The 14,095-nt window shown below is 44.7% G+C and overlaps 1 protein-coding gene across 1 annotated transcript in view; it reads left to right on the top strand.

The window, feature by feature from the left end:
* The window catches only part of CAPN3 (calpain 3), a 70,618-nt gene continuing 56,523 nt past the window's right edge, over positions 1-14,095 (top strand). The window contains exons 1-2 of the mRNA XM_077818828.1: positions 1-505; positions 13,197-13,266. Coding sequence (XP_077674954.1) covers positions 215-505; positions 13,197-13,266 — 361 coding nt within the window. The 5' untranslated portion in view covers positions 1-214. The remainder of the gene's footprint in view (positions 506-13,196; positions 13,267-14,095) is intronic.

The following is a 14,095-nucleotide window of genomic DNA, read 5'->3' as shown; positions in this document are numbered from 1 at the left end:
CCATAGCAAGAAGCTCAGGAAGACGTACAAATTGCTCTATCCTATGACATTTTATCACTTTTAATGTGACTTGGGCACTTGCAGTCAAAAGAGAGAGCCGTTCAACGGTTGGGTTTTTTTCGGTGACTTCCTCTTTTCTGTAGTTTCTGTCCAGGTTGCAAGAGCTTCCTTTTTATTTTCCTTTCTTTTTTAATTTTGTTCAAATCTGATTTCCATGCCGTCGGCCATAAATGCTGTGCTGGCTCAACAGGCAGAGGCTGGATCAGTTCCCAGCACCAGCATTAGCACAACAGCTGAAACAGGAGGAGGTTCAGGGGGTATCTACTCGGCTATCATCAGTCGCAACCAGCCCATTATTGGAGTGCGGGAAAAGACCTTTGAAGAACTCCACAAGAAATGCCTGGAAAAGAAGATTCTTTATGTGGATCCTGATTTCCCACCTAATGAGAGCTCCCTCTTCTACAGCCAGAAACTACCCATCACATTTGAGTGGAAAAGACCCACAGTGAGTAACTGGTCTGTCTAATTAAAACATTGAATGCCTTTTTCTATTTATAAATATATCAATGCAGTTATCTGTACTGAGCACATTCCCTTCGGGGGAAACTATACACTGGAAACATATTTCTGTAGTTGTTTTCTAGGACTGGGAAATTACTGTCTAGGATCTGTGGGGATAGGTAAGTGTAGAGAGAATATAAATAATCACCTGAAAATCAATAGGACCTTGGATTGATTACTTGGAACTTTTAATTTTTTGAAATGTATTTTAATTGGCTTTTACTTGCTCTGGTTTGTTTGGAATTTTCTCATCTGAAGACACCAAACGAAACAAATTTTAAACCCTCTCCTCTTTCTCCAACACACACACTGGGGCCTGAGTAGATTTATTTTTTCAACACTACTTTATTTTACTGGTGGGTTTCTTAATTTTATTTCACTACAAATAGCCCCTTGGGCCCATCTTTTCATTTTCAGAAGTACCTTTGGAAGAACGCTCTGAATTATACCCATGTCCAGTTAAGTCAAAAAAGTTGCATGGATGTAACAGAGCAGAATCTGGACCACTTTCTTTTATTTTATTATCTCATCATTGATTTCCAGTATCACTTGTTCCTAAAGGCAAAGCTGGTTATCCCATTATCTGTCTGCCATGAATTGGGGGGTTATAATAATTACCAAGTTGGATTAATGTCTACTGGGTCCCAAATTCACCAATATTTCTGCCCTTCCTGACAGCTTCTCCCTATCCAGCTTTCCCCTCAGAGTGAATTCTCCCTCCGAGGTCCTGAATCCCAACCCTAGATGGACTCTTGTTTTTCCTCTCACTCCTAATATTTCCTTCCAAGTGAGGCCTCCCAGCTCATCCAACAGGCAGCCAACCAGCTGTACATTGTGTTGCTGCCTGTTACTGTTTCACTACTTCACCTGGGTGAAGGCCAAATGCTGAGGATTTTGCTTGTATCCATCCCTGATTGTTATGGGCTTCCTTTTACATATGTGCAGCATTATCCCATACTTTTGTGCCATAATGAAACATCATGGATTGAGCTGATGATAGCATAAAGCTAGAAGGCCAGTGGCCTTGGAATGTGGGTATTATAGAACCAGAAGATGACTGTAAAGGTCCATTACAGTTATTTCTCCACATAGTGAGAAAATGAAGGGCAGGAAGATATTTAGTCCCAGCCTGTAATGATATCTTATGCAGGAGTAACCCATACAGTCTGGGATAAGAGCTGCATTGATTTACATCTCATGCAACATCACTGAAGTTCGTCTCTCTATGTATTGACAGAGCATGAGGCAGAACCAATCTTTAAAATGCAGGACAGTTCAATCAAAACTAGAAGGAGAATTTATGTTGGAGTGAGTTAAAAACATTTCCATTTAGCCTATCTGCTGCCCCAGGGTTTCCCTAGAAATATCTGGTTATCCGTTAAGTGGAGTAGCAATTGAATTGACTGGTAAGGGAGATGCTTTCTCATACCTCTACAGGAGGTAAAGTGATACAGCAGCGTGTAGTGGCATAGTCAGTGGATATCAGAGGAGAACTGAATAAAGGTATGTGGCTAAATAAAAGTGTTAAACTGAAAAGGGTAACATTTAACACCCATGTTGCACAGGTATAAATGACTGCACAAGGTGGAGGATTAAGTCTTTGGTTTCTAGGACCCCTCAGATTTTTGGGCCCCTATCCCAGTGATCTTTAATCCACCCTTATAGAATCATCTTTGCTGCAATTTGAGAGCTGTATAATAATTATTATGTGCCAACAGTGTGCACAGGGCTGTACAATACACAGAAATGCAACCTAAAAATCTAAATATCAGATCCTAAATTATTTTCCACACTGTTTCAATGCTAATTTTCATTGATATAAAGGAGACAGCATAGTCGAAAGGTTAGAGCAAGGCACTAGAAATCAGGAGATCTGGATTCTAACCCTGGCTCTGGCACTGTGCTGTGTGATGCTGGGCTAGTCAGTAAGGTCCAAATTCTCAAATATGTCCACTAATTTGGAGTGACAGTGTTTGGATGGACCAACTGGAGACTCACTGCAGCTGTTGAGCAGACTCAGCTGTAAATATGCACATGTGGGTGCTGAGCACCTCTGAAAATCAGGTCATCACTGTCTCAGATTAGACACCTAGCGATAAGGAACTTTAAATTAGTTCACACTTTTTGAAAAATTATGCCTTACCCTCTCTATGCCTGTTTCCATAGGTGTAAAAGGTAGAACACCCACTATTGTAATGTGCTTTGAGATCTTGAAAAGTGCATATAAATGCAAAATATTGTAGCATATTATAGTGAGAGGATCCTTTCTCTCCATGTGAACTTTCAGAAGCAGATACATCAGCAGCTTCTCTTATAATCCAGTCCTCCTCCTTCCATAAACTGAAGCTAGAGTTTCTTGTATTTGTTGCTGCAGTCTGCAGACTGAACCAAGACTTTGCTTCACTGGTATTTAGAACCACAGCTCAAATGTGCTTCTTCCCTGCTAGGAGAAGAACTTGTCTGATAATGTTACAGACAGGAATAGCATTAATATGCTAATAATAGGACGCCATACAGACAAATTAATATGATGCAGTAATACTGCCGTCAGGGGTATTCCGCTAAAGGATTAAAGCATACATCAAACGACCAGAAGTTCAAGGCTAAACTACAGAAGTACATATCCATTCCATAAAGACACTGACATCTTCCATTCTTACTTAAATTCTGGAGAGGGGGGAAAGCTTTGTTAAAATAGAGTTAAGATTGTAAATAGATAAATTTACAACGGTATTCTTAGAACATTGTAGTTATTTTAAAAATAGTTTGAGAATCAGGTAATTCAAAAGCTGTAGTTTAAAACAAAACAAAAAATGTCAGACAGTTTGGAAGTACTGAGAGACCATTCTAATACCACCTTTAACTCTGCTGCCTTTCCCTGACTACCATATGTATGTTATATATGTGGTGTTCTCCCAGAAAGAATAAATGTACATTTTAAATGGAGCAAGGTCTATAGATTAAAGTACAAGACTGGGAGATATGGGTTCTATTCCTCACTGCCAGTGACTTGCTGAGTTACCTGATGCAAGTCATGTAACCTTTTTGTGCCTCAGTTTTCCTCAGGATGGGAAATAATACTTACACATATGTTATTTACTCTACTAATTATTATGCTAAGCCCTTTGAGATTCTTGAACGGAAGGTGCTATATAAGTGTCAAGTATTATTATTCTGGCAACAGTGAAGGAATTAAAAAAATTAATATGATAGCGGGTGCTGTGCAGCATGCAAACGTTATTGCATCTCTTGTATTAATCATAAATAATAATAGTGCTCTCCACCATTGGCTCTCAACCTTTCCAGACTACTGTATCCCTTTCAGGAGTCTGATTTGTCTTGCGTACCCCCAAGTTTCACCTCACTTAAAAACTACTTGCTTACAAAATCAGACATAAAAATACAAGTGTCACAGCACACTATTACTGAAAAATTGCTCACTTTCTCATTTTACTATATAATTATAAATCAACTGGAATATAAATATTGTACTTACATTTCAGTGTATATTCTATAGAGCAGTATAAACAAGTCATTGTCTGTCATGAAATTTTAGTTTGTACTGACTTTGCTAGTGCTTTTTATGTAGCCTGTTGTAAAACGAGGTAACTGGCTAGATGAGTTGATGTACCCCCTGGAAGACCTCTGCATACCCACATGGGTACGTGTACCCCTGGTTGAGAATCACTGCTCTACACCTAATTAGCACTTCTCAGCTGTAGATATCAAAGTGCTTTATTATTAGCCCTGTTCTTCAAATGGGTAATCTGAGGTTTAGAGATTAAGTGATTGACCCAAGGACCCACAGTGTCAGTGATAGAAACAGGAATAGAATCTAGGCTTCCTGACTTCCAGCCCTGAGTTCAATTCACTACATGAATATAGGCCTATATTGCATGTGCAGGATGCTCAGAATTTTGGTAACTCTCCACTTAGGCTGGGAATATAGAACTGCAATTTGAGGAAGGGTTTCTCCGTGACATTCTCACTGCATTAATGTTGCAATGAAATAGTTATTGTAACTGAGACAGGGGGTTCACAGCCTAGGAACCAACCACTCTGATATCTGGCCCTGAAGCCACTTATCTCAGGAACCACTAACAACATAAAGAAATCTGATCCCCCACCTTCTACCTCTTAAATAATTGGCCTGTGCTGTGAAGACATGGGGACTGCTCTTTGGGTTACTGTCAGAAGGACAGACTGCCATATACAGCAGCAGTGAACTTTGTCAGAGGGACAGGGGAACAGAAGCATGTAATTCTAGTCAGCTAGTGACTGCCATAACATGATCTGAATACACACAGGCTTTACTCAGGCAAAACTTCAGTTGACATCTATGAAAGTTTTACCAAAGTAAGGATTGCAGGATCCCACACAGTGTTTATGTTCAAACTATACTTTAAACTGGTTTACATAAATAGTATATAATTAATACCTCACAGTTACTGCATAAGATCAAATCATCTAATTGAGAGTGTAAGACAAGAGAAACTCAAGGGCCAGATTCTCTACTGCACCTCTCTCTTCTACTCAGCACAGGACTGGATCAAGATCATTAGGGAGCTGCTTTTAGCTCTCTGATTCTCAAGCTGTCCTGGTCCTAATGCAAATTAGAACATTTAGGAGTTGTTCTAACTTAAAACATCTAGCACTGCTTCCTAAGTGACCATATGCTGGCTGAGAATTGGAGAGCTCTGTTCCATCCCATCTGCACCCCATCATACCTCCATACTTCCCCCTCCCGGTCCCCCCACCCCCAGTGGCTGGGGAAGACTAATAGAGGAACTGGCTCCAGTGACTTTTCACCAACTGAGTATTCCCTTCTGCTGGCAGATTCTCAACTGGCCAGTTGCAGCCACATAAATCCCCTTTGCTCTTCTCAGGTGCCACAAAGAGAACAGAACTGGGGCTGAAAATCTGACCCAAGATCTTGAAGAGACTATACAAAAAAACCCAAAGAAACCTGCGACCTATCTGCAGAAAATAAACTTTACAGGAGAGTGCGCTCTGAAGTGAATACGTACATTACCTTGTGAATACTTACATTAGAACAATGGTCCAGTTAATGTACTTCTTGGGGAGGTGGGTGTATCCTTACTTATTTTTGGAGTCTTTATGATCGTTAACTAATTAATTCTCATAACACACTTGTAAGGTAGGTAAGTATTATCCCTATTTTACAGATGGGAAAACTGAGGCGCAATGTGGGTAAGTGACTTTCCCAAGGCTATACAACAAGCTAGTGACAGAGCTGGGATTAGAGGTCAGGAATTCCTGATTTTTTCAGCTCAGCTTGCTAAACCATGATGCCTATCTAAACTTGAAGTGACTCAGCAAAAATACATCTGCATCTCTATGCACTGTTCAAGCATCTGGCAACAGAGGTTTCAACAGAAGATCATGCATTCCTGTGAAGAACTACAGAATAGCCACCTTCTTACAGATATATTACTTAGACTGTAAGCTCTGCAAGGCAGAGATCATCTCTTTGTTACAGGCTTGTAAAGTGCCTGCCGTCTTGTACACAGTGGAACTGGGGCCTCTAGGCACTACTGCAGTACACATAATAAATAATAATTGCACCACAAGGGAGCATAGGTTATCTAACTATATCATCGAGTTGCAGAGAAGATCCCATTGCAATACATTATGCCATCAGTATACCGAGGGATGTGCCTTGAAGGCACAGTATACCCAGTAAAATAGGCACTAATGGGATTATATTGCTATTCACTGTGCCACAAGTGTGCAAAGGGAATTACACTACAATCCATCATACAAGGAGGATGCTAAAGGGATTGCATTACAATACCTCACATGATGAGGCTGCTATGATGTCTACATTATGATACATCACCTGGTGAGAACACTGTGGGGACTTTGCTGAAGTCTCTTGATGGTACATTGCAATGTGCCATGGTGCGGGGGGTACATCTGATTGCAGAATGAGGTTACTAAATGCTCCCCTTTAAATTAAATTACACAACAATGTGAAATTACTAAAGATATTACAATAGCATTCAGACATGAGAAATGGACTTCATTACATCACAATGAAAGATTGAAAAGGGGGCCTGCTGCAATCCTGTTTTGATACATTAACACTGACATATTAATAGGAAGACTCCCTTGCAGTACTGTACTTTTACATTCCCATTTATCATACCACCAAGCCTCCATCCCTGCCCACCTCTTTCCACCCCCACCCCGCCCCATTCTGCCCCATTCTTTTAGATGGCATGATACTTAAAACACCAGCAACTGGTCTGCACTAGGGATGGCAGCATTACTACCACAATAGGAGTTGAACTGGAACAAGCAATGATATGCAATTTTACAAAATTTCCCTATGGGTAATGGGAGGCGTCTGAGAGTAGTAAGGAAAATGAGATGGTTTGCAGAATATTGCTTTTGTCTTCAGCTCAGAAATATATTTCTGTTACACCTGTATCTGTCCACATGACCACTGTATGATTTCTGTCTTTTGTTTTGTGTACAATTTGTAGTTGAATATGATGCCATGTGAAATTACACAGTGGGTGATTGTGACGCTCTTTACCTCGGGGGAACACCCAGCACCCCCATGTTCATCCTTGTAAAATGATTGTGTGGTATCCAATGCAAAGTCTGTCATGACGGGTATCTTTGGAAGACTCACGATGTACTGAGCATTGTTGTTATAGTGATGTTATAGTTATATTTATGGGTTATAATTTCATGTATATAGTTACGAGGTTGAAAATGTATCCTCATGGCTTAAAGCAAACCCAGGCAAAAACTCTCCACGAGCAGAGAGGCAGTTCACACCTCATCAGGACGGGTATGGGACTAAGGTGACCAGACAGCAAGTGTGAAAAATTGGGACAGGGGGTTGGGGGTAATAGGAGCCTACATAAGAAAAATACCCCAAAATCGGGACATCTGGTCACCCTATATGAGACAAACCCAGTCCAGCCTCACAGGAACAAAAAGAAAAGGAGTACTTGTGGCACCTTAGAGACTAACCAATTTATCTGAGCATGAGCTTTCGTGAGCTACAGCTCACTTCATCGGATGCATACCGTGGAAACAGGAACAAAAGACGCTGGCCTAGGCAGCAACAAAAGAATCCATTAGACCAGGGGTCAGCAACCTTTCAGAAGTGGTGTTCCGAGTCTTCATTTATTCACTTTAAGGTTTTGCGTGCCAAAACTACATTTTAACGTTTTTTAGAAGGTCTCTCTCTATAAGTCTCTATATTATAGAACTAAACTATTGTCGTATGTAAACAAGGTTTTCAAACTATTTAAGAAGCTTCATTTAAAATTAAATTAAAATGCTGATCTTACATCCCGGCCTGCTCAGCCCACTGCCGGCCTGGGGTTCCGTTCACCTAGGCCGGCAGCAGGCTGAAGGGGGCCTGCGGCCAGTACCCCGGCTGGCAAGGGGCCGGCAGCCAGAACCCTAGACTGGCAGTGGGCTGAGCGGGGCCGGCGGCCAGGACCCCAGACCAGCAGTGGGCTGAGCGGCTCAGCCCGCTGCCGGTTTGCGGTTCCGTCCGCCGGCTCCTGCCAGCCAGGGTCCTGGCTGCCGGCCCCGCTCAGCCCACTGCTGGTCTGGGGTCCCGGCCCTGTCCACATAGAGTAGGTAACTACTTTCTCCCTGGTTCTGGCCCATTCTCATCCTCTCTCTGCACTGAGATGAGGGTGGGAGTGCACTGAGAACAGGGCTGGGGGTGAAGGAGCAGGCTGGGGGTTGGGGTGCAGAGTCTGGCCAGGAGCTAGAATGAGAGAAGGGGCTCAGGGTTGGGGCAGGAGGTTTGGGTGTGGAGCACTTACCTGGGCAGCTCCCATTTGGTGCGAGGGGTGCAGGTGGGAATGTGGGGGGGGGTGTGTGCAGGAGCTCCAGTTTGGTGCTCAGGCTGGGGGTGAGGGTGGGGATGGGGATGTGGGGGGTGCAAGAGTCAGGGCGTGGGGAGTCTGGGGATGTGTGGGGGCGCAGGAGTCAGGGCAGGGGTCTATGGGTGTGTGAGGAGGGTGCAGGAGTCAGGGCAGGGGGCTGGGTATGTGTGGGGGGTGCCAGAGTCAGGGCTAGGGTTGTGGGGGGTGCAGAGGTCAGGGCAGAGGGCTGAGGTGTGTGTGAGGAGGGTTCATGGGTCAGGGCAGAGGGCTGGGGGTGTGTGAGGTGGGGTGCAGGGGTCAGGGCCACAGGGCTCGGGGGTGTGGGGGTTTCATGGCCAGGGCAGAGGGCTGGGAGTGTGTGAGGGAGGTGCAGAGGTCAGGGCAGAGGGCTGGGGTGTGGGGATGGTGCAGGGGTGAGGGCAGAGGGCTGGGTGTGTGTGAGGAGGGTTCATGGGTCAGGGCAGAGGCCTGGGGGTGTGTGAGGGAGGTGCAGGGGTCAGGGCAGAGGGATGGGGGTGTGGGGGGTTCAGGGTCAGGGCAGAGGGCTGGAGATGTGTGAGGGGGTGCAGGGGTCAGGGCGGAGGGCTGGGAGTGTGGGCTGGGGTCGTGGGGATGCTCCCAGCCCCCTGCCCTGAGCGGCTCACGGCAGGAGGCTGGAGGGGATATGCCAGTTCCACCCCCTTCGCCAAGGTCCCCGGAGCAGAGAGCCCGCTGCGGTTCTGCTTTTCCCCCTCCCCCTCCATAGCAAGGACCGTCAGCTGATCGGCCGCAGGGAGGGAGAGAAGGAGGGGCAGGAACCCTGCACGCTGGGGGAAGAGGCAGGGGAAGGGGGAAGCTTGTCTGCCCCGTAAGGAGAGAGCGGTGGGTGGGGGCGTAGAAGAGTGAGCAGGGCTGGGCAGGATTTTTAATTGCACGCTGCTGTCCCCGGCAGACAGCAGCGTGCCATTAAAAATTGGCTCGCGTGCCGTCTTTGGCACGCATGCCATAGGTTGCCGACCCCTGCATTAGACTCTTGAGAGAGTCACCCCCCTTCCTTTGGTCAGTTTGGAACTGCGATGAGGTAAGGCTCACCTGACTCTGAAGGGGGGAGGGGCAAAGCCAAAAGGGAAGAAAGGACATGATAAAAGGGAGAGACATTTGCCATGCTTGCTCTCTCTTCCACCTAAACCTACAGACACCACATCAAGGGACTGAAGTGCTGATCAAAGGCTGAAGAGCAGCCAGCCAACCTGTGTTGAGAAGCATCTAAGTTTGTAAGGGCATTGAAAGTGTTAAGATCAGCTTAGAATGCATTTTGCTTTTATTTCATTTGACCAAATCTGACTTATGTTTTGACTTATAATCACTTAAAATCTATCTTTATAGTTACTAAATCTGTTTGTTTATTCTACCTGAAGCAGTGCGTTTGGTTTGAAGCATGTCAGAGACTCCCCTTGGGATAATAAGCCTGCTACATATCAATTTCTTTGTTAAATAGACGAACTCATATAAGCTTGCAGCATCCAGCAGGCATAACTGGACACTGCAAGACGGAGATTCCTAGGGTTGTTTCTGGGACCAGAGATATTGGCTAGTGTCATTCAGTTGCAAGTAACTGGGAGCAGCTTACATGCCAGAGGCTGTGCATGAACAGCCCAGGAGTGGGGGTTCTCACAGCAGAGCAGGGTAAGGCTGGCTCCCCCAGTCAAGGATTGGAGTGACCTAGCAGATCACCCGTCCAGATAACACCAGAGGGAAACGTCACAGTGGTGTGTTTATGTTTCTTTTTTAACTGGCAGCTTTGGAAGTATTTAAATATCCAGCTACATTTAACAAAAATACAATGTGCCAAACTCTGAAGTCCGTACCCTGAGTCTAGTTTCGTTCTTACTGAAGTCAATGATAGTTTCAGCAGGCTGAAGTACATTGGCTGGGTTAGAAAATATACTCCTATAATCTGAAACTTCCCACAGGACACTATGCCAATTTTCGAGACAAGCATGACAGCAGTGTCAGGAAGAATGTTTCCAACAAATCAAGTGGATGGAGAGAAGTTATAAGATATCTCAAACAGCTGACTTTACAGAATTTAATCTCCCAGCCAGCTGACTAAGGCACGAAAATAAAGGCCACTTTCTCCTTTCCCAGCAGTCGGCAGAATGAGATGACTTGTGGAGGGCCAGAAATTTGTTGTTATTGGACATTTGTCTCAATTCTGCGAGGGGGATAATCCAGATAGTTACATCAAAATTAATGCATCCCTGAGCTAACTACTGGGGAGGAGAAGAAATGTTCTCACACCAAAGAAACAGTTAGACTTGAAATATGAGTTTCAGAAAGCCCATCACTGTGCTGTTCATACTGAAAAAGCTTCAGGCTGCAGCTACGGTACCTAAGACCTGTCTCTAGTACTCCTGACTTCCTATGTAGCTGTACCCACAGTTGCTGGTCTCTCTTCTCCCCTGCACCCAGAAAATGGGGTTCCTGGGAGGAGCTCCTCTTCTCTCCCCACTCTTGCTACTTCCCAGGAAATGGGATCCTCAAATGTAGTTTATCACACACACACCCCAGCACAGGAGATGGGAGTTATTAAGTAGATCTCTCTCTTTATCCCCATCTCAGGAGTTTGGGTACCTGGTTGGAAGTTCCTTCCCTGCCACCATCTCTTTGCCTGGGAGATGGGCTCTGCTTGGGGGTCTTTCTTTTTCTTCCAACCTTGCATATGGGTTCCCACGGCTGGCGTATGTCCCTTTTCCCCCTAACCTGAGCTATGAAGTTCATGGATGAAGGCTGCTAAGACATAGGGGAGTCTCTTCCAACATGGGGCTGTCTGTCGTCTCTTCCCTCCTCCTGCAGCCTGGGTTGCATGGTTCATTGTCCAGCTTAGGGAACAAACAGTTACCTCATATGAAAATGTTTCTACCTGAATTGCGTTACAATCTAGGTTCAATTCTGAGGTAAGTTATGCTGATTTCTGCCTCTGCAACCATTTATTGAAGCATTTTTAAAGATAGATGCAAGCTGCTTTTCAATCAACTGAAGAGGCACCAATTGGTTTAGCTTCTCTAATGTAGACAAATCATTAGTAATTTACACCTGTGCAGAGTGGGTGTAAAATATTAATGTTCTGATCTGGGAGCACATTACACTCACTTTGCACAGGTGTAAATGACTATGCTAGGGGCAGGCCAGAGGAGAATCATGCCCTGAAGGGGCAGATTGTAGCAGCATTACCTTTTTCAAGTGAAATTTTGGCAATTCAATATTGCAACTAGGGAAAAAAGTAGAAAATCTTTAACAAAAATGAAGGAAAGCACAACTTATAAAGCGAGGACTCAAAGAGCAGATTAGTGGGGAGGGGGAGTTAAAGAGGGATCATTACAGGGATCCTTTCTTCCCGAAATGGCATCAGTGCTCTCTCCACACTGGCAGCTCATCTTCACCTAGTTGTGTCAAGTTGGGCACCTACAAACTTAAGCACTCAAAACCTGTGGCCACTTTTGAAAATGTGAGCCTTATCCCCTACAAGTGACCTACCCCAGTGATGTTTCCAGTTTTCTGGGAGAGTTCTTCTCCGCCTTTGTCTGTAGCCCTAATTTTTTCTGAACTGCACTGGTTTCCCAGCCCTGGCTTGCCATCCTGCCTTTCCTCATCCCACCCCAATTTTAACTGCCCCCACCCACACTTTGAACAAAATTCTTCTATCTGATCCCCCCCTCAAAATGTTAATGTATTTGCAACTATGACCGTGCAGCTGGCCCAGAAGAGGTCTCTCCAATTCCAGTTACCAAACCCTTCTGGATGGAGGCTATACTTTATCTGAAGTTCTGCACATCTGACCTCACAGGGCCCCAAAAAGCACCTCTGAAAGGAAACTGCAATCAAATCCCTGCAGCAGATGGTTTTTCTGTAGGTTCTGTGGCCATCACATTGACATAACTCCTATTTCATTTCTATAGAAAATAGCTGCAGTGACCCAGACTTCAGATAGGCTATGCCTCCTGTGTGGCTTGGAAGAGGCAAACCAGTACAATGGAGATAACCTTCAATTTTAAACTTTATAAAGGAAAACCCAGAAATTTGGCAAGAACCTAAATAACATGAAGTAACATCAAATACGCGCTTCGGAAAATGATTAAATGTAAATTGCCATCACAGTCAAATAAATTTGTCAGCAACATGCTCTGTCATCCCTAGAGGGATTCCTCCTCTCCCTGGCTGAAGTCAAGCTTCACCCCTGCTGTCCCGCCTATGCGTGTCTCCGGCTTGTGATGCTCCTTTGATTGGCTGCTGCAATGACTGCCCCTCTTTCCAACAGGTTTGCCCAGGAATGACAGCTCCTCACCTGGAGAGCCACACCCATTCCCCACACACCCAAACTGCATTCCCTGTCAGCGTCACAATGGTCAAACTCACCAGTCACACGCTCTGTACCCTCGCAGCTGGGCTGCTCGCACACGGCCCTTCACGATCCAGCTTCCTCTGGCAAATCCCCTTTTACCTCAGCGCCGCCTCTTTTCACCTCCTTCTTCTCTCACCAGTTTCCAGCTGCCTCCTCTCCACTGGATTTCGAGCCCCCTCCCCAGCTGAAGCTGCCCTCTCCGGGGCTGTCTCTCACCCCAGGACAGCATTCTATGCTGCTGCGTCACAGTTGCAGGCCCTGACATTACCCTTCTTATATTCGAAACTACAGCAGGTGCTGGGGCCCGGGTTACTAAACAGACAGCACAAAGCACATTTCTCCTGCTTCATATGTTTGTTTGTATCTTACAGGAAATCTGTGAGAATCCACGATTTATAATTGGTGGAGCCAACCGAACTGATATTTGTCAAGGAGAATTAGGTATGACATTTTGTCTTCTGTATTGTGCTTTGGATTTCTTATTTCGTCCCAGATATTTGCATCAGAGTTTATCTTTAGCTTTTACTTACTAGATAGGAGTTTAAAACATCTATGTTTCCTTGCCATAGCTCTTCTCAAGCAAGCCTCCCTGTCCTGCAGGGTTGTAGATGAGGACTGTGAGAGAGAAGCTGCTCAGCGTGCATGGACTTTGTTATTCATATTGTGAAGTTTATTGCAGGGCAGCGTTTTGCAAGGCCTCTTTTCTCCCAGGCTTTCAAGAACAGAGTGACTTAAGGAGACAGAGTGAGCTAAAGGGGAGGCAACTATTTGTAGTAAGAGGCTGAATGGATGAGGAAGAGTCTAATCTAAAATCAGTTTATTCTGTCAGATTTTTAATCAATTTTATTATTTACATTATAACGGCTCCTAGACACCTCATGCATGTCACAGCTCCATTGAGCTACATACCATGCAGATGTACAATAAAGGACAGTCTCTGCTCCAAAGAATTTATAGTCTGAAAGACAAGAGGTAGCACAAGTGGATTAAAAGGAACAAGCAGGGATGGGGCAAGGGAAGATAAGGCAACAGCAACAGGAAATTTTAGCATAGACTAGCTGTGTGCATGGATCATAATCACTCAGAGGCAGTAATAATATACCCAGAGCAAAGGATGGGTCCATTTTGAAAGAGAGAAAGCTAGTTATGCCTGTTATACTAGATATACAGAAAGCCTACAGCAGGAGTATACAGAAACAATGAAAATGGCAACTGTGCACATTTACATGCTCAGGACTGCACATAAGCTATTCTGATCTGATGATACCCT

Source organism: Eretmochelys imbricata, chromosome 6, assembly GCF_965152235.1.
Source record: "Eretmochelys imbricata isolate rEreImb1 chromosome 6, rEreImb1.hap1, whole genome shotgun sequence".
Classification (NCBI taxonomy): Eukaryota; Metazoa; Chordata; order Testudines; family Cheloniidae; genus Eretmochelys; species Eretmochelys imbricata.
Note: the sequence above shows the minus strand (reverse complement) of the source record. Positions and strands in the feature narration are given on the sequence as shown.